At 42.6% G+C, this 20498-nt stretch overlaps 2 protein-coding genes and 1 pseudogene across 7 annotated transcripts in view; 1 reads left to right on the top strand and 2 right to left on the bottom strand.

Moving 5' to 3' along the window:
* The window catches only part of LOC147013554 (uncharacterized), a 73609-nt gene extending 59688 nt beyond the window's left edge, over window positions 1-13921 (top strand). For 2 of the 5 annotated variants that reach the window (XM_085855439.1, XM_085855442.1), the window contains one exon: window positions 13748-13921. In XM_085855439.1, coding sequence (XP_085711565.1) covers window positions 13748-13851 — 104 coding nt within the window. In that variant the 3' untranslated portion in view covers window positions 13852-13921. Of the gene's footprint in view, window positions 1-1033; window positions 2317-13747 lie in introns of those variants that run through there. The other 3 variants (XM_085855443.1, XM_085855438.1, XM_085855441.1) reach the window with 3 other exon arrangements.
* Window positions 1-17187, bottom strand: part of LOC147013553 (F-box only protein 32-like) — a 31789-nt gene extending 14602 nt beyond the window's left edge. The window contains exons 1-4 of one of the 2 annotated variants that reach the window (XM_085855436.1): window positions 16987-17187; window positions 11920-12023; window positions 8907-8956; window positions 6864-6956 (exon numbers count right to left, since the gene is read on the bottom strand). In XM_085855436.1, coding sequence (XP_085711562.1) covers window positions 6864-6956; window positions 8907-8956; window positions 11920-12023; window positions 16987-17090 — 351 coding nt within the window. In that variant the 5' untranslated portion in view covers window positions 17091-17187. The remainder of the gene's footprint in view (window positions 1-6863; window positions 6957-8906; window positions 8957-11919; window positions 12024-16986) is intronic. The other variant, XM_085855435.1, reaches the window with a different exon arrangement.
* Window positions 17188-19181: 1994 nt separating this feature from the next.
* On the bottom strand, window positions 19182-19322 carry LOC147013552 (signal recognition particle RNA; annotated as a pseudogene).
* Between the last annotated feature and the right edge of the window lie 1176 nt (window positions 19323-20498).

The following is a 20498-nucleotide window of genomic DNA, read 5'->3' as shown; positions in this document are numbered from 1 at the left end:
AGGGGGGGGGGATGCAGGGCTGGAGCGGAGGGGGGATTTTTACTGCCTGGGCAACAACAAGCCCCACCAACAGCTTGTCCACCCACATTTGACAAACACACAGCTTCCAGTAGCCTGAGTTACAGATTCCTGTGCAGTATTTTATTGCACAGCTGCTCCAGATGAAGATGGACACACATGCGGTCTAAGTCTTACCCATTTGTCGTACGAAAACAAGTCTTTTGTATCATGTGGGGCAAAGGTAGCCAGTGTTTGCCGTCCCTCAACAAGTCAAGTAAGGTATGTCAGGGAAAATTGGACAGGATTTTTGGCCAATGGGTGAATGCTCTGAAAGCTATTGGGCAATGAGTAAATGCTCTAAAGGACTGGCAGGGTGGCTTAGAGGTATGCACAGTCGTCTCTAAGCCGTCTAGCCTGGGTTCAAATCCTGACCTGACTATAAGCTGTCATCCTGGTGTTCCACAGGCAGTGCGATTCATCAATGTGTGTGCCATCTCTCGGATGGACGGTAAATGGGCATCTTAACTACCAGCATTAGTTGGTGGGCATTAAAGACCCCATGTTGTCCTTTGCATAGTAGGTGAGCTATTGCTGGCACCATGAACAAATTCCAAATTCCTGCCAGAACTACTGCTGAGAAGGCAATGGCAAACCACCTAGTATAACCCTTGCTTGGAAAGCTGCTTCAGTGGCACTGGTACTCTGTGAAGAGTTTGGTGACAGAGAGAGACAGAGACAAAGAGATGCTCTTCAAGCTGGTAGTCAATGGATAAATGGTATAAAAGCTCTTCGCCACTAGATAAATGGTATCAACAATATTGGCCAATGCGTAAAGGTACAGGAACGGTCGCTGTTATGCGGGTTCAGGGGGTTGATAAATCTTTTTGTAAACCATGCCAATGTATGAAAGATATTTTGTATAGAATAAAAGTTTGACAAGAACACCAACAGACATGCTCCATAGAGATTCTATAAAACAATTTGGTTGTCATGTGCACCATACTCACTCTGTCTCTGTCTCTGTCGAGTGCAGGCTTATGGCTGCTGCTGCATCATTGGTTGGGACGCGGCTATGCTGCAGATGCAGTGTCCCTATTACCAGTACACTGGTACTCAGTTTGCCGACCTCAGAAGGATGACTGGCTCAGTCAACCCCACCTGGTGTAAATTTAGCAGCCAACAGGGCTCAGACTCAGGACCCTCGGATCCCAAATCAGCCACCCTAACCACTAAGCCACCACCAGGCTTGTACCATACTAACAATGCCCCATGTTATCCTGAAAGTACCACTCCTTCTGCTGGTACTTCACTCTCCTTGAGTGTCCAACACAACATCATTTGCTAACATCTCCAACAACAACAACAAAAATCTACATTTTACAATCTATACATGGAAGAGCTGAGTTTCTCCACGTCCGTAATGCTGTATTCTAATGAGTTTCTACTGCCATACAACAATACAAATGGCCGGTATTGTTGGAAAGGTAATCCATTGACTTGAAACAAAGATTCGTTCCTGGAATCACAAACTTGCCCGTTTCAAAAATCCCGTGTTTCTATTCTGTAATTGGGGGAGAAGGAGCAGGACCTCGAGCTTTAATGGAGCGCTTACAACGGTCTCATTTATTATTCTACGACAGCAGGAACTCTTTCCAAGGACACGAAAGGAGTGAGCACACAAAATAAAATATAGTAATAGTTCTCGAAGCATAGAAATACTGTATAAATGTATAGATGTATATATGCATATATATATATATATATATATATATATATATATATATATATATATATATATATATATATATATATACAATAGTACACAGAAAAGACCATAAACAACAACATCAACGACCACAGCCAGAACAGCAACAATTACGTGTTATTTCAAAATATCCTTTTTTCGGGTGTTTCACTTCATTTTACATCCTCATTGAGATTGACAGATGGACATGCAATATATTTGTAAAGTACAACATGATGTCTTTTGATTAAACCAGTCAGCGAAGTTCCACCAGGTTCCACTTCCGGTTCCGGGTTTGGAGCGTCGAGTGGTCTCCTTGGGAGCTCCCTGTTGACGATCTCAAAGATAAGTTTCTGGTCGTTATTTGTCTCGTTTTACCTGTTTATTTTTCTCACCTACATGTTACTGTGTGTTCCGAGTTTGGTTTTGTTTCAAAAATCGTGCTATTTTGTGAGTTTTTGTCGACGTTGTGTTACCGGGTGTTTGAGGCCTAGGCTTGAGTCCTACCGGTTCCCCTCGGTGTACGATCGTTTTATTTGTTTTTTCTCCCCATTATCTTCAATTTCTATCTTCCCCACTTTCCTATCGTCCCCCATTTCTCACAACTAATCTCTTTCTTATCTTAAAAAAATAAAAATAAAAAAACTGCCACCTTCTCCTGATTCTTCTTCCTCTTATTCCTCCTCCTCCTCCCTCGATTTTTTTTCTACAACACTTCCATGACCTAATCTGTTGAACTCTCTCAAACATTAATATTAATAACAAAAACGATCTTATAATGCTTCATCTTCCTCTCACACATGTGGTACTCTTTACTGTATCATAATGCACTACTCTTCTGCTATTTTAACAGACTGCTCTCAATTCGACCTCTCCTTCATACCTTGCCTAAAAACTCCAACTGTTACAGCGTTTCCTCTCTCCATTCTCTGAATTCACCTTTATTGCATCCATCAAGAATTGTGTTAAATCGCATCTCTGACCGAAAACTTAAAAAAAAAAACCCCAGTTTGCTATGAATGTTCGCATTCAATCAACCATTCTTTTTTTCCAACTTCAGTGCCAACTCACCCCTCTCACCCCTCACTCTCAAAGCAACCATCCCACTCTTCTCCCTCCAAGCCTCCCTCTCACCTCTCTCAAAAATTCCCCCTCACCTTTGTCCCACATTTCATCCCCCTCACTCATCCTTCTCAAAGTTGCCCCCCATCTCATCCACAAAGCTGCCTCCTTCCACTGCCCTCTCACATCCATCTCTTCACTCCAAATCCTCAAATCCTCAACTGCCTTCTTCCCCTTCTCTTGTCCCCCCTCTGCCCCAGCACCACAGAGCCTTTTCTCCTCCTCATCCGGCCCCCTCCCCTAGCTATTCTACAATCTCCCACACTCTTTCATCAACCCTCCTTACCTCCCCTCCTCATCCCTTGTCCTACCCTCCCCCTCCCCCCACCCCCTGCACCCAAAGCCTCCTCCCCTACCTCTTCATTAAAAGTGTGGACCTCAAATATCCGGAGCCTTCACTCAAACCTTTCAGATCTTTCCATACAGGTTTCCACTGACAAACCAGACATCTGCCTTACAGAAACTTTCCTCTCCCAAGACGTGTCTGACTCCCAAGTATCTCTCCCTGGTTACTCCCTCCTCCGGTTTGACAGACCTGAGCCTTGTCCTGGTGGAGGAGTTGCTCTTTTCATCAAAGACTCTATTCCTCACTCTCCATGCACTGCTCTCACTCCCCCACACCCCCAGGAATACCTCTGGCTACGGCTTCCCCTCCACTCCCACCTCATGTTTATATGTGTACTGTACCGTCCACCGAACAGTGATGACTCCTACACCTCACTATCCGAAAACATGGACCATCTTCTATCTTCTCATCCAAACGCTCTCTTCCTCTTATGTGGCGACTTTAATTGTCATCATGCCAGTTGGCTAGGTGTGGGTACCTCTCTCACCTGTCATGGCACCTCAGCAAAAGCTTTCTGCGACTCATTGGGACTGACTCAATCGGTCAACTTCCCGAGCCGGATCTCAACCAAAGTTACTCCATCTCTTCTGGATCTAATTTTTACAAATTTCCTTGACAATATCTGCTGCTCTTCCTCCGATTCAATCGGTTCTTCTGACCACGTCCTTGTCAAAGTGGACATCTCTCTGGCTATGATCAGAAAACCACCTCACCGCCGTCGAGTCTGGCATTTCACTCAAGCCGACTGGCAGAGTCTCCAAGCAACCATCAAACTTGTAGACTGGTCTCCTATCTCTACTTTCTCCAACATCAATTCATCCTGGGAATTCTTTCAAAGAAACTTGCTCTCCCTCATGCACAGATTTATCCCCTCTCATCTTCAGTTATCCTTCCCTTCCTCCCACCCTTAGTTTACTGAAGCTTGTGGCAAGGCAGTTGTCCTGAAACAACTTTCCTTTGCCTCATGGAAAGCAAACCCAACTGAGGGTAATCTCAGTTCCTTCCAGAAAGCTCAGAACAAGTGTGTATCTACCCTCAGGAGAGCCAGAAAACAACATCTTTCTCATCTCAAGTCTGAACTCTCAAACCTCTCTCCCTCCTCAAAATCCTGGTGGCGTTTAATCAAATCTGTTTCTGGTGTATGTTCCCCCTCCATCCCCTCCCTTACCTCAAATGGCCGCACTGCTGATACTGCACGTGAAAAATCTGAATGCCTAAACTCGGTGTTTGCAGCTAAATCTTGTGTCAAAAACCCATCACTTTCTCTATCCACCTTACCCAGTCGCACCCAACTGTCCCTGGAATCTGTGTGCTTTTCTCCTGACAAGGTGGAGAGCTTGCTGTCAAACCTCGAGTCAGATTCTGCAACCGGTCCAGACGGCATCAGCCCACGTGTCCTCAAAGCTTGCTCTTCTCCTCTTGCTCACCCTCTCTCTGTTCTATTCACCCTCTCATTTGCTCAAGGTCATCTGCCATCTGCTTGGAAATCTGCAAACATCACTGCCCTGCATAAAAAAGGTGCAAAAACAGATCCCTGCAACTCCAGACCAATCAGCCTTCTCCCAATCATTAACAAGGTTATGGAATCCATCATCGCTTCAGACATGAAATCCTTCCTCTTCTCCAATGGCTTGATTTCCGATCATCAATTTGGTTTCAGACCAGGTCACTCTACCCTGGATATGCTGATTTTGCTCTCCCAACAATAGATGGAGGTCCTCAATGCCAGACAGGAAATCCGAGCCGTATCCCTGGACATATCACGTGCTTTTGACACAGTCTGACATCCTGCCCTACTCGCCAAACTCTCTTCCCATGGTATCCAAGGCCATCTCCACTCATTGCTCGCAGACTTCCTCTCCTGTCGCAGTCAACGTGTGGCCCTAAATAGAGTTCTTTCATCCCCTCTTCCTGTCCAGGCTGGAGTTCCTCAAGGTAGTGTTCTGGGTCCTGTTCTTTTTCTGGTTTTCATCAATGATCTCTCTGACTCTCTGGAAAATCCTCTATCTCCTCTATCTATCCTGGTAGGTAGAGGATCCTCTATCCTCTATCTATCCTGGTAAAACTACCAAAATCACGAATCACTGCTCATCTTCACTCTTTCATTCCTCTTTTTTCCCGCCTTTGGAATAAACTTCCTCACTCTATTCTTTCCCATTCTTCCCTCCAGGCTTTCAAAACAGGTGTTCACCACCACAAGCTGTTCACCACCACCTCTTATCTTCCCCCATCCAAATCCTCAATCTTTTCTACCCCCGATAATCCACCCAAGCCCACTTCCTTCAATTCCCCTGCTTTCCTTCATGAAAGTCCCTGTAATGTCCATCTTCTCTTCGCCATGTTCCCCGTCCCATCCCCATCCCTCTCCCTTCCACAGTTCACCTAATGTGTCTGTTCCCCACTGTTTTGTCCCTTCCACTCCCGCCCCTCTTGTCTCATGCCCCCTTGCTGTGAGTTGTGTGTTAGCTCTCATACGAGCCTCGACAATATATACAAAAAAAAAAAATCTCTGCTTATGACTCCACCCTCTGCCGTACCATCGGTCATCCCTCAGACCGGCAAGCAGCAGCTTCTTCGCTCACTGCAGATCTGGATAAAATCACAAACTGGTCCAACACGTGGAACATGTCTTTCAATCCGGACAAATCTCACACTCTCAATATGTCTCTTTGAAAGGACCGTTTAGAAAACCCTCCCATCCACTTTCTCAACAATCCTCTGGAAGAAGTCTTTCCTTTCAAGCTTCTGGGTCTCACTATCTGCCCTGATCTTTCCTGGGAAAGCCACATTTCAAATCTCGCCTCCAAAGCCAGTCGCCGACTGGGAATCCTCCATCGTGCAAAGTCCTTCCTCGGCCCTCCTGAGCTCCTGACCTCTTACAAAGCTTTTGTCCATAGCCTGATGGAGTACTGCTCTCCCCTCTGGGCTGGTGCTCCTGCCTCCCACCTTTCTCGGCTTTATGCTGTAGAAACCAGGGCATTTTGGATCATCGGCATCTCCCACAATGAGGCTGAGTCTTTGGGCCTCTCACTCAATCACCGCAGGTTGGTCGGTGGTCCTTCTGTCTTCTACCATCTCCTCTCCAGCCTTGCCCCCCCCTGCTCTCTCTGCGATTTGTCCCCACCACATTTCCTCAGGGCGCTCAAGGTCAGCCAACAACCCCCTTCTGGTAAAACTACCAAAATCACGAATCACTGCTCACCTTAACTCTTTCATTCCTCTTTTTTCCCGCCTTTGGAAGAAACTCCCTCACTCTATTCTTTCCCATTCTTCCCTCCAGGCTTTCAAAACAGCTGTTCACCACCATCTCTTATCATCCCCCATCCAAATCCTCGATCTTTTCTACCCCCGATAATCCACCCAAGCCCACTTCCTTCAAATTCCCTGCTTTTCTTCCCGAAAGTCCCTGTAATGTCCATCTTCTATTCCCCATGTTCCCTGTCCCATCCCTCTCCCTTCCACATATCTCTTAATGTGTCTGTTCCCCACTGTTTTGTCCCTCCCACTCCCACCCCTCTTGTCTCATGCCCCCTTGATGTGCGTTGTGTGTTAGCTCTCATACGAGCCTCGACAAGGTATACAAAAAAAAAAAGTGATGGGAGTCATTCCTAGTATCACGAAATTTAGCACAACCCAGCACTGGATACTTACACGGACCACGTAAGCGTAACGGCGGCGGTCATGGATAGCTGTCGATAGATCCAGCTGGCTGAAAGCTTCTCCAAGAGTGCAGTATCCATGACGCTGGAGAAACAAAAATGGGAGAATTAAGATCACAAAACGAAGCTTATGAGTAAATGTCTGCGATGGCTACACACTGTGACATGCTGGTAACAAGACGAGCAAATTGTCGTTCCAATCTCTCGTGATGGTATCCCAGTTCAAATCCATCATACTGTCTGGATTTGTAAATTGTCCACTTGGGTCTTTGTTCTGCTTGTGATATACATACGAGTTCCTCCAAGAGCCAAAGATCACTTAAAATATATATATATATATATATATATATATATATATATATATATATATATATATCCATTTTTTTTACTAAAACTCTCATCTTGTATGTATGTATGTATGTATGTATGTATGTATGTATGTATGTTCCTGAAATACAGCCAAAACGGTACACGATAGCACAAAAATTTTTCGGCCCACCTTACTCACCATTGTCCTGCGGTGTGCAGGATCAAGTTTCGTTCAAATCGGGCAATGAAAAAAATTATTAAAAAATCAATTCCCGATACTCTTCGTAGAATTTGATCAATGCAAACAACCTCAGCGGTATAGTTCGCTGGAGCTATCTTTTATTTTATTTTTTATTTTTTGAAATGTTTTTTTTATCAACCGCTGTCACAACAGGAACCCAACGGGTTCACGGGTCGTCTCGTCTGTGTGTGTGTGTGTGTGTGTGTGTGTGTGTGTGTGTGTGTGTGTGTGTGTGTGTGTGTGTGTGTGTGTGTGTGTGTGTGTGTGTGTGTGTGTGTGTGTGTGTGTGTGTGTGTGTGTGTGTGTGTGTGTGTGTGTATATATATATATATATATATATATATATATGTGTATGTATATATATATATATATATATATATATATATATATATATATATATATATATATATATGTATATGTATATGTATATATATGTATATGTATATGTATATATATATATATATATATATATATATATATATATATATACACATACATATATATATATATATATATATATATATATATATATATATATATATATATATATATATATATATATATATATATATATACACATACATATATATATATATGAAGCTCAATTTGTGTTTGTTTATATATGCTTCAAAAAGAAAAAAACTGCTTAATCAAATCCAACCAAATTTTGCAGGTATCCTAAGGGTATCCCAAGTATGGTTTCTGTCTGAGTACCATATCTGGGGGAGGGGGTTTCTGGTGGGGGGAAGACCCCAATTCTCTCTATGAAAATGTGTATCGTATAGTGCCACCTGCTGGTATCCAGTATTGCAAATCTTCTTAAATAAAGAAAGTTCAAAAACTTGATAATATGCATTACAGTGATGTTGAAGTCTGAGAAAGAATAATTCCATAATTTTAAAAATGTTTCATTTCACTCCTTTTATGTGGAGGTTCAAACAATACGGAGCTTCGTGGCGAAGCAGAAGCGATTTTTGCTTGCACCATATACATATAAGATATAAGCAGCAAATATGGTTGATGATCGTGATGTCAGCTGACTTCCAAGCAGATGGAAGATTACCTCGGGCAAATTATAGGGTGAATAGAGTGGAATGTTTCAGTATAACATGTTGTCTTTTGATTAAATCCATCAGCAAAGTGGCAGCTACTTTTGATATATGTATATATATATATATATATATATATATATATATATATATATATATATATATATATATATATATATATACATACACACACACACACACACACACACACACACACACACACACACACACACACACACACACACACACACACACACACACACACACACACACACACACACACACACACATATTATGAAATCACAAGATGGACTTTCAAAAATATATGAACTTTAAAAGTTTGTTGGAATTAGAATGAGTTTTCACAAGTTCTTCATGAGCTAACATTGTGCCATGCAAAAGGACGATGGTGGAGTACGAGGATGTCGTGACATACCTCTCTCGTGCTGGCTTTGTGAACATATATCCATTTGTCCTTGTGGAAATCTAAAGGGAAAATGATGTTTGGAAAAAAAAAACAATCATTAGTTTATTCATGAGAATGCAGCCTAATATATTTATGTTTTATTACACTACAAATGACGGTATGGTAACATAGTGATAAGGGCAACGTAGGGTCAATGAACAAGCTCAGTTACCAAAGCCACAATGATATCAAACAGATTACAACCAGTCTAGCTGAATTCATCATCATTACAGAGAGGTAACTGCCATTTAACTTGCTCTTCATAATCATTTCTATACTTTTGCTGTGATTTTACATTTTCATTGTTCATGAAATTCCATATTGACCACCATGAGAGAGGGAGTTCACTTGGAATCAAAGTGTAACAATACATTTTTTGACTCAAACGGGTGTCAACCCGTCTGGAGTCTTATATTTTGGAAGCTGTCCTTCAATCCGCCATCCGTCCGTGGATGTACCACCTTGAATTATTTATTTCTTTATTTGTATGCACTTACTTTCTGCACTACTAACGAGAACGGCACCCAACCGAGTGCATACCTCACCCAGGCTGAACAGTTTGTGTTTTGTATCCCACTGATCGGCCGGATCTGCATCCAGAACTCAAAAATTTAATCAGCTTGTTCTTGTCACCTACCCAACTGACCCACTAAGTTTGGTCCGAATCCATCCGTAACTTTTTGAGATATCGTACAATACAGTATATCGTTTTTGGCCGGATCTTTCAATGGTGAAGAATCATTTAAGAAAAATTCTCGGATCCGGATCCAGATCTTCACCAAATTGAATCAGTTCTTCCTTGTCACATTCCCAACATGTCCACAAAGTTTCATCCGAATCCATCAAAAACTTTTTGAGATACCCTGTTCACAGACAGACAGCAATGAAAACACAACATAGGTTGCAGAGATTAAAAAAAAAAATCTCATTCTATTTGTGTGTTTGTTTGACTCCTATGCACTCCTAAACTGCTGGACAGGCTGAGTTGAAAAATGGTTGTTGTACTCACTGGGGGGATTTCGGGGCTAAAAAACAAAATCGTATTCCCAGTAGTTCATGCTCGGGGAAGCGAGGGGACCCAAATTCTCTCTATGTAAACGTGTATCATATACTACCACCTGGTGGTATCCTGCACTACAAGTTATAAATTGTCAAGGTGATGGAATTAACCTGTCCGTAAGGATCGGTTATTTGTTCGTGTACACCAATTCATGGAAATCATTTGTTGTTACAAAAGCACATAAAGGATTGAATGACAGAGCAGTTGGTAGTATGCTTGTCAGGTTCTGGGTTTGATCCCCGAAATGTTGTAATATATTGTACCAAGAACTGGCGTGCTGATGTGTATCGCTCCCTCGTAAAGCATGCAGTACTTTGGAGCGGACATGAAGCCAGCCAACTTATCTCCGGTCATTTGCACATGTAATACGGAACATCGTCAACAGAGAAGATGCCTTTGAATTTGGTGCCATGAACCCGAAGATCCTGCCATTAGAAATTACATGGGAACTAAATGTAAAAGTTTCTAAAAATTGTGTAAATTATAAGTCTATTATAGGCTGATAAAAAGTATTGCAACTCAAAACCAGAAGAATACAATTTGCTTTATATCGTCGAGCCAATGAAAACTGATAGGAATCCTCTCTGCGCAGTTAAATCTGCCAAGCATGAGTTAAACTAAACCTCCTGAGTTTGGGCAATGTTTTTTTTTTATAGGAAAGAGGCTCATGGAAGAGAAAGGTAGAACTGGCAGTGGGACAGGACATGAAGGGAAAGAATGAACAGGAAAAGAGGAAAGGTCGTAGAGGAGGAAGCACTGAAACGAGCAAGTGAGATGGTTGGGTCATGAAAGGTTAATGGGGGGTGATAAAGATCATGGTTCAGAATTGGGGATGACGAGAGATGGCAGTGCACTGCTTGCATTCGGCACCAGAGGGAAGAGTGAGACAGAACAGCCCCTGGAAGGTGGTTGCACAGATGGAAGAAGTGATGAATAAAAGAGGTGAGGTGTCCAGACAGCATTTTGAAAGTTTAACAAGAAGGGGTCGACTGGAAGAACTTGTTTACCCTGGAATTATTGGAGAGGGTCGGAGGATTGAGAGGGCAGAGTGAGCAATGTTGGAGAATAGAAGGTAGAACACAAAGAGACCACCGACATGCGATGTGAGAGCAACACACCTTGTGCTTTGGCCTCACCACGGGAGATTCCAATAATTTTAACACCACTGAGACCTTTAGATTCCGAGATCCTTGATACTCCCATTAAACAGAATTTATGATTCATCCTTTCCCATTTCAAAATTCTGATTATTTCCAAAATATAAACACATCCTCCATTACATTCACGAGTGCTACTCTCTTTCAAGAGCATCGGTGCTGCCGAAGCAGTCACCTGGAAGAGAATACACTGTGCGGTTTGCCATTGCTCATCCCTAGCAGGCAGCCTGGTGTTGGCTTAGCGGTTAGGGTGACTGAATTAGGATCCTAGGGTCCTGTGTTCGAGCCCGTTGGCTGCTAAATTAATACCAGGTGGGGTTGACTCAGCTTGTCATCCTTCCGAGGTCGGCAAAATGAGTACCGGTCGAATGGTAATAGGGACACTGCATCAGTGGCATCGCCACGTCCCTAACCAATGATGCAACCAGCATCCATAAGGCTGTACTCGAAAGAGAGAGCGAGATCCCTAACAGGAGTCCAGGCTAACGTCTTGGCACACAATGGCCTAGTCTTTTTGAAAGGCAATGTCGGATTTAATTTTAATTTTAACATGAACCAAGCAAAGCTGGTTGAAAGGACAATTGGAGTAATGTCCCGTCCGGAGGACGATGGACTGACTCATTGATGCAACTGCCAAGTACCAGTGTCTCAGTTTACTCAGTCGGGTTGGCAATCAAAATCAGACTCCAATGCTCCCTCTGAGCTTTCCTGCCAGGTTTTTATACACATCACAACAATCAGAATCAATCCTGAATACTCCACTTACACGGCGTCTTGATGGTGCTGTTTATAATGTCTTTCCGTCTCTTCTTTGTGACAACTTCACAATCCAAGTTGTTTGTAGCATTCTCCTTATTTTCTTCTGTTGGGCTGAAAAAGACACAGCAACATCAATTTATTGGTAGCCACAGGTACTTTAGTTATACTTCAATCACACATATCAAAATTTAGAAGAAGTCTGTGTTCAGTGTAGATTCCAAACTGGCAGGATGGCCTAGACTAGAGGTACACACACTCACCTCTGAGTTGTCAAGGCTGGGTTCGAATCCTGGCCGAGCTATAAACTGCGTGCCGTCCATTGGATGGACGTTAAACTGGCTGTCCTGTCTGCCAGCATTGATCAGTGTGATCCCGTTGTGTCCTTTGTGAAGAGTAGGTGAGCCATTGCAAACACCCTGGCCAAGTTCCAAATTCTTGTTCTAACCTGCAGAGAGCACTGCGTCAGCAGCACAGCCACACCCTCAGCCAATGATGCCGCACACAACCTTGCACTGCATTTGGAAGAAGGAGAAGATGTAAAGACTCCAATATGAAATACACATGAAAGTGAGTGATTTATTACCTCCACCACCGAAAGTGAAGGAGGTTATGTTTTCATCCCCTCTCTGTTTGTTTGTTTGTTTGTGTACAGGATATCTCAAAAAGTTGTGGACGGAACCGGGTTAAATTTTGTGGACAGGTTTGATGTGTGATAAGGATGAACTGATGAGATTTTGGTGAAGATCTGGATCCGTGAATTATTTAATTTTTTTAAGTGATTCTTCATCATTGAGAGATTGGGCCAAAAACGATATAGTTCTGTGTAGCATGATATTTCAAACATGTATTTGGTGCAATATGTTCTCGTGGATTAAGCATTATGTGGCGGAGGTATGCGATCGACTGAGTGGTGTTCCAGTTTGAGATGTTTTTACTGTTCTCAAGAGACTTGTTTCCAACGCACCCTGCCCCCTCCGACGCACCCTGCCCGCTCCAACGCACCCTGCCGGCTTCCAAAATCAAATTAAACAGTGAAGTATTTGAGCACGTTAGCCCGAAAAGCAAACTGTATGCATCTGGAAAGCAGAGCAAAGTTGGGCCCAAAAAGGCCTGCAAACGGCTTGCGTTCCAAATACCTGGTGTATCTTCGGCCACCCTGGATGTGATATAGGTGGCTGTCAAATTACAGAGTGAATTGGGACAGCGGCACAGGTTTAAATCCTCGCAATTATACTGTGTCAAAGGTCGATGTGGATGTGGCTGAGTTTCCAAAAAAAAAAAAAATGCCCAGTTGTGAAAATTATTCATTACATTAAATATTAGATGATTAATTACAGTTATATGGTCACAATGTGTCATCGTTCACGTGCACGAGTACTGGTACAAACTACTAATTATTACATTCATTGTAATTGTTTATGTGGAGATAAAACAAAGTGGTATTTAAGGAAGGGTATTATTTCATATTATTTGGTGTCATAATAAAGGAAAATGGTAATAATGAGTATCAGAGTTTCGAGTATCCTGTGTTGAAGTGGTGACCCAACCAGGATTGTGCCCAATAGCCAAGGAGACTGCTTTGGTAGCACCAACGCTCTGTACAGAGTATGGTCCTGATGGATGGATGTAGGACTGGGGTGTTTAAAAGTTTTTCTTTCATTAAACTTTAAATCATAAACCCTGATAACTCCACTGAAATTATAATTCAGATTTATATGATCAGTGTTCAAAAAGTCCAACAAATGACTTAAAAATAAGTTCAATGATACAATAGTTCAGAATGCACTTCCCTGTATGCTCCATGCACACAAATCCCTCCTCCTCCCCCATCTCAGGAAAGATATTGTGCTGTTCCAGGAGGAAAAAGGACAGATGTGGAGGACGTGGAGACTCAGGAAAAATGACACAGGTGGACATGGAGATTGATGCAATCTGGTAATGGATGGCCAGCTTGGTACAAAGTGGGCAGTTCTCACACAGAAGGAGAATAAAATGAAGGGATGAACAAGCATATGGTTATCAATGGAGTCAAAAACCGAAAATATTTTCTCGTGAAATTTGTCTGTTTCAGTCGAGTCCAACTGTGACCATAACACTGCATCATGACGAACTGTAGACTTTTTTTACACAAGTTCACCGCATGTTTGTATAACCTCTGTGAGTGAAAAGGAGAAACCGATAGCTCAGTTTTCCACTGAGACTGGCTCCAGATACTGTTTCTAAAAATACATTCATCAACGTTCTCTATTTTTTCTTTCGTCGTGGATTCAGATTTTTAAGCTGGCACAACTTCTGGTATATATATATATATATTTATTTACAGTGCCTGCAGAAAGTATTCGCACCCGTTGACTTGATGACATTTTGTTGTGTTACAGCCTGAATTTAAAATGGATTAAATATTTAAAAGTTGTCACTGATTTACACAAAATACCCTATAATGACATAGTGGGGATTTTTTTTTTTGAGAAATTTTTACAAAGTAATGAAAAATGAAAAGCTGAAATGTGTTGTATTCAATAAGTATTCAATCCCTTTGCTCTGACACTCCAAATTGAGCTCAGGTGCATCCAATTTCCTTTGAGATGTCTCTACAACTTGAGTGGAGTCCACCTGTGGTCAATTCATTGGATTGGACATGATTTAGAAAGAAACACACTTTTGTATACAAGGTCCCACAGTTGGCACTCAAGGAGTTGGCACACACAGTTGTATATAAGGTCTCACAGTTGGCACACACACACACACACACACACACACACACACACACACACACACACACACACACACACACACACACACACACACACACACACACACACACAATGTCCAAGGAACTGTCCAGAGAACTCAGAGATAGAATTGTGAGGAGGCATAGATCTGGGGAAGGGTGTAAAACAATGTCTTGTGTTGAAAGTTCCCAAGAACACAGTGAGCTCAATCATTAGGATATGGAAAGAAAATGTAACGACCCAGACTTCCTGGAGGTGGGCACTTGGTCATGGAAGTAATGAAGAACCTACGTGAAAGACTCTGAGAGCATGAGGCAAAAGATTCTGTGGTCTGATGAGACGAAAGTTGAACTCTTTGGCCTGAATGTAAAGCACTACGTCTGGCAGAAACCGAGCACAGCGCATCACCCATTTGACAGCATCCCTACCGTGAAGCATGGTGGTGGCAGCATCATGCTCTGGCGATGCTTTGCAGTGGTAGGGACTGGGAGACTTGTAAGGATCGAGAGAACAATGAATGGAGCCAAATACAGGCAAATCCTTGAGGAGAACCTGCTTCAGAGTGTAAAAAAAAACTTTAGACTGCAGCGAAGATTTACATTCCAACAGGACAATGACCCCAGCATACAGCCAAAGAAATACTAGAATGGCTTTAGAACAAGAACGTGAAAGTCCTTGAGTGGCCCAACCAAAACCCAGAGTTGAATCCCATTGAGAATCTGTGGAAAGACTTGAAGATTGCTGTTCACCGACACTCCCCATCCAACTTGATAGAGCTTGAGCAAATCTACAAGGAAGAATGGGAGAAAATCCCCAAATCCAGATGTGCAAAGCTGATCCAGACGGACCCAAGAAGACTTGAAACTGTAATCACTGCCAAAGGTGCTTCTACAAAGTATTGACTCTGGGGGTTGAATACTTATTAACGCAAAATATTTCAGCTTTTCATTTTTAATTAATTATTTCTAAAATAAAAATTTATTTTCGTTCTTTTTTTTTTTTTTATTCATTTTTAATTATTTTAAAATTTCTAAAATAAAAATAAATTCCACAGTGTCATTACGGGGTATTTTGTGTGGCTCGGTAACAAAAGTTTTAAAATTTAATCCATTTGGAATTCAGGCTGTAACAACAAAATGCGACAAAAGTCGAGGGGTGTGAATACTTTCTGAAGGCACTGCAAGTGTATATGGATATGCACGTATATATTTATTCATTTATTTATTTATTTTACAAAGTGGAACCTCAGCTGGTTGGACCTATTCATGGTGAACACCTGTCTGGCTGAGTCAGCTCTTCTGCCGAAATGACGAGGTAGCATCCATTCAACTGAAAAAGATACAAGTTCACAAAAACGCCAAAAATTCTTCATAAACAACGGAATGAGCACTGAAGTATAATTGGTGTTTTGCCAAAGGTTAATGTTCTCCCCACTCGTCATCCCCCTTTCTTACCCACAATATTTTTTTACCCCCACGTACCCTACCTAACCGAGCCCTCTTACTTCCTTGTTTCAGCATTTCCTCCGTTCCTCTCTGTCGTCTTTTCCCATTCGTTCATTCCCTTGCATATTGTGTCCAACTGTTGTCCTGCAACCCCACTCTCAGTTCACATCCTCTCTCGCCTTACTTTTCTCTGAACTTCAATCTCGTAAAAGAAAGATAAATAAATACACATTTACTTAGCCACGCATGATCCTGTCCTGCTGAACTGTCGTCCATCATCTAGTTGAGGTTTCACTGTAACATTGTATTTTTAACTTCCTCGGCACGACTTGGAGTGGACAAAGTTATTTTAAGTTGAATCCTGACTTCATTGAAAGCAGGTAAACATTGGCACAGAATTCTAAATTGTTTCAGAATTTTTCTTCGAACGCACCAATATTACATCTACTCGTTCTTCAAATAATGTGTGAGTTCAATTGATGATGCATAAAGAGGGTTGACATAAAAGGGAAGGGGAGCAACGCACGATGGGTAGAAAGAGCAGTTTCACCTGCTCCTAAAAAATAAAAAATAAAAACCTATCAACCACTCAAAATCAAACTCCGCACAAAGTTTGCTCGTAAATTGCAATGAATTAACTTTCAGAGATACAATATCTTTTTATCATCATGACCAGAGCTAACCTTTCATAAATCCCTTCGTGAAACCCTTCACGCGTTTTATGTCCTACAAGCACTTGTGATGTGAAACCTTTACCCTCAATTTTCCTGCCTCAATAGTTTCCCCTGCTTTACCCTCAATCGTTACACAGGCACTGCGGTGATACCTCGACATACAGACAACTTGGAAAAAGGTTCCACGGTCAAAGTCTCATCAACAGTAGGGCCTCTCACTTACAGGTAGGAAGAGTCATTGATGTTGCTGTTGCTCCGTTTCCAAGTGTCTCCTGCTTTCACCCACGTGTCACCGGGGGAGCGCCAATCCTGTCCGAGGAATGGCATCTTTACGTCTTCTTGTATAACCACCGCAAAATGAGAGACAGATCTAAAGGGAACGATGTGTGTAACCTTCCGTCGCTCGATTCTGCCCAATTTGGTCTCGGAGAGTTCTTTTTGTACACGCGGTAATGTTTGTTGTGGGAAGGCACTGCATTCCAGCCGTACGTCACCGCACGACAGGATTGTTTTCATTGCGATTCGCCACCTCCTCTTAACCCCCTTTTCTCTCACCCTGCCTCCAGCTCAACTTTTAGGTCCTCGCCTCCAGGATACTTATTACCCAATGCCCTTTGGAATAACAAATCATGCAACACCTCTCCTACAACCACAAACTCCATCTCTAAACTCTAATTGACCTCTTCGAACTCGAACAAAGTTACACGATCTCTCGATTCATCTTCATTTAGCTCCTTTAGCTCCTTTTATCCATCGTTACGTCGTCCTGAGTGCGAACACCAATGCATCCGTTCCAACCCAGCATGCCGGCTTACCGGAATTTTTGCTCCTTTAGGGTACACAAAAGGACATTCCAGTCACCCTGGTATATTTAGGATCAGCTGTACAGTTTTTCAGCAGTTCTTAGTTTCCTTGAACTGCCAATGCTTGCAAACGAGGCTTTAGAGTTAACGGTTCAATCCCGGCAATGCAAGGGGCTTGTTCAAAGTCAAGAGAACAGGCTCCGACCAGCGATATCAACAAATCTGTTTCTCTGTGTGTTCTTCTGAAAGACTTATTTACAGGCATGAATTGCTCGTGTAAATAACAATTTCACGCATCTTTTAACAAACATTGCTGAAGAACCACGCGCCGAGTTCTTGCACTTGCACCCAACCAAATGAACACCATATGATCCATATCAGAAGCTTCACAGTGCACAAGGAAGTTTAAAAAGGCATTTCCGGACCATTGGGCCAGTGGTGATTCCCTTTTTAAAAAAAAGAGATGTGGAAAAGGGTAGTTTGTCGCTCCGCAAGTTCTGTCGCATCCTCTGTTGCAGTGATTAATATCCACCAAGTCAATTCCATGCTCATTCAAAGCTCTCAGCCACCATGCCACTTCAACACAACATCTCTCATTGGGAGATTACTTAACACAGCAGCTTACTTAACAAAAATTACTTAACAAAAAAACTGAAGAGGAGGAATACATAAATAAATAAAGAAATAAATAGTGGAAATGCTGTTCGAAGGAGATGATAGGAAAGGGGAATGTTTTGATGAGTTGGAATGGAGGTGTTAAAAATTCGCTTTTTTGTAAACTCAACATGAATGAAGGCCACAATGTAACACCAGCCAAGGGAACCCTCACACCGCTTGGTTGGAGAACTTCCAACTCGAAAATGTTTCTTACAAAGAAAAAAAAAATTCATGTTGATTGCAATCAAGGTGCGTGTTCCACCACGGTTCCTGCCACTCTCACCATGCGTCCCACCTCACCCGAACCCAAAACAGCTCGTTTCAATTGCCCACACCGCGTGTCCAACCACCTCCACCACGTGTCCTGCCATCCACCTACGCACACACTGCCACCTGACCATGCGGCCCACCCCACACACCACCCACTCATCTCATCCTCTCCTCCCTGACAGTGTGGTCCACCAATATTTGAGGTCTCCATTATAATATTCCCCATCTCCCTGCCCAGGTTATAACTGCCCAGCTACAACCTGTCATCCTTGGAATGTGTGTGCCGTCCCTCAGATTGACCTTAAATTGTGTATCCCATCTGCCAGCATTAGTTGGTGTGCATTAATGATCTCCTGGTGTCCTTCTTGAAGAGTATGTGAACTCTCACTGGCACCCTGAGCAATTTATAAATCCCTGTCCTAACCTACAGAGGGCGATGCATCATTGGCCATTCCACACCCCACTCAGTCAGTGATAGTACAAGCAGACAATCGGGGTTGATAAGAAAGAAGAAGAAAAAGTTAGTTACTGCATCCAAGGCATTGTTGTTGTTGTTCGTCTTTTGACTGCTGCCGTGAGGGGTCGCCACAGCAGATCATCCGTTATGATCCGCATACTGATTTGGCATAGGTTTTTACGCCGGATGCCCTTCCTGACGCAACCCTGGTCGCCTCTTACGACACAGCGATAAGGATTGGGTTTCGCCATGATTCCGGGCTGCCCTACATCCTCTCATAGCGCGGCCCAGCGCAGAGCTCCCATCCTCAAGCGATCCTCCAACCCAAACCTCCGAGTAGCCAGATTACAGGCGCACGCCACTACGCCCGGTTTGCATCCAAGGCATTGTATGTCTAACAAAAAACTTTACACTCACAGCATGTCTCTGATTACTCTTCTCTCTTCTCTCTTCTCTCTTGTTATGCCCAGTTGTTGCTCCACTACTCCACTACCAGTTGAAGCTTGTTCTTCCCTGAGCCCTCACTCTTGTAGGAAATTTAAAAAAAACAGGGGGAATGAGGAGTCTTCAGGGGGTAGACCCCTTCAACTCATCCCCTTTCCTGAATCCAATCATGATATAAGCATTCATTAGTTATATTTGTGAAAAATTATCAACCGGAAATACGTTTTCAGTGTATGAAACCTTGTAGTTGTGGGGGGACAAGGAATGCAAGGAGCAACAACAAACAAGCAAAGTGTTGATCAAGGCATCACCACAAATACTTGTAAAATGTGTTGTGCATAAAACCTGATTCAAGCCTCCATGTTCGGGGCAGCTTGTCTTGTGATGTTTGCCTCATTCTTTGAATTTGTGCCTCCCAAAAATAGCTGACTAGCACAGCCAAAGCACTACTATTGGTGTGTTGCCCGTACATGCCGAGACATGCCAAACAACATGCAGAAAGCTCCATAATATATGAATCGTATGTGCATGCAATCTTTTTTTCCTTAACAAACTGAACATTGAAAGTTATGAAGCGAGATTGTTTTCCAAGATATTGAAATCCCTTAGCAGTTCAGACTTACTGCTGTCTATGAGAACTGTGTACGAATGTTATGTAATCGTCATATAAGACATGAGGTTTGGCTGGTGGGATCCATGTTGAAAGAAGTGAATAATATAGGCGCAGCAAACCAAGAATTGCATGAAGTTCCACAAAACCGATTTTGTAACAAACAGGACATTGCAGGCCTAGATGTTACATTGATAACCCAGCCACTTCGGCCTGAGGAATTCCATGGGTTACAGATGAAATGTCACTGAAGACGAGGTCTGCTCTGTCCTGTTTGTTACAATGTCGGTGGACTTGTACTTAGTTAGTTTAGTGCACTTCTTTAAAAAAAAATATATATATATATATATTCCCATGGTCTAGGCTCATGGAAGAGCAATTACACAGAACAAATCAGGACACAACATAACAAAGAGAACAGCAGGAGAAAGAGGAAACGACATCAGCAGGGCGGAGGGAAAACGTAGTCGGAGACGGAAAACAAAGTGATGCAG

Source organism: Eptatretus burgeri, chromosome 14, assembly GCF_056783735.1.
Source record: "Eptatretus burgeri isolate ZD-2024b chromosome 14, Ebu_testis_v1, whole genome shotgun sequence".
Classification (NCBI taxonomy): domain Eukaryota; kingdom Metazoa; phylum Chordata; class Myxini; order Myxiniformes; family Myxinidae; genus Eptatretus; species Eptatretus burgeri.
The sequence above is the reverse complement of the archived record's forward strand: the minus strand, read 5'-3'. Positions and strand labels throughout refer to the sequence as shown.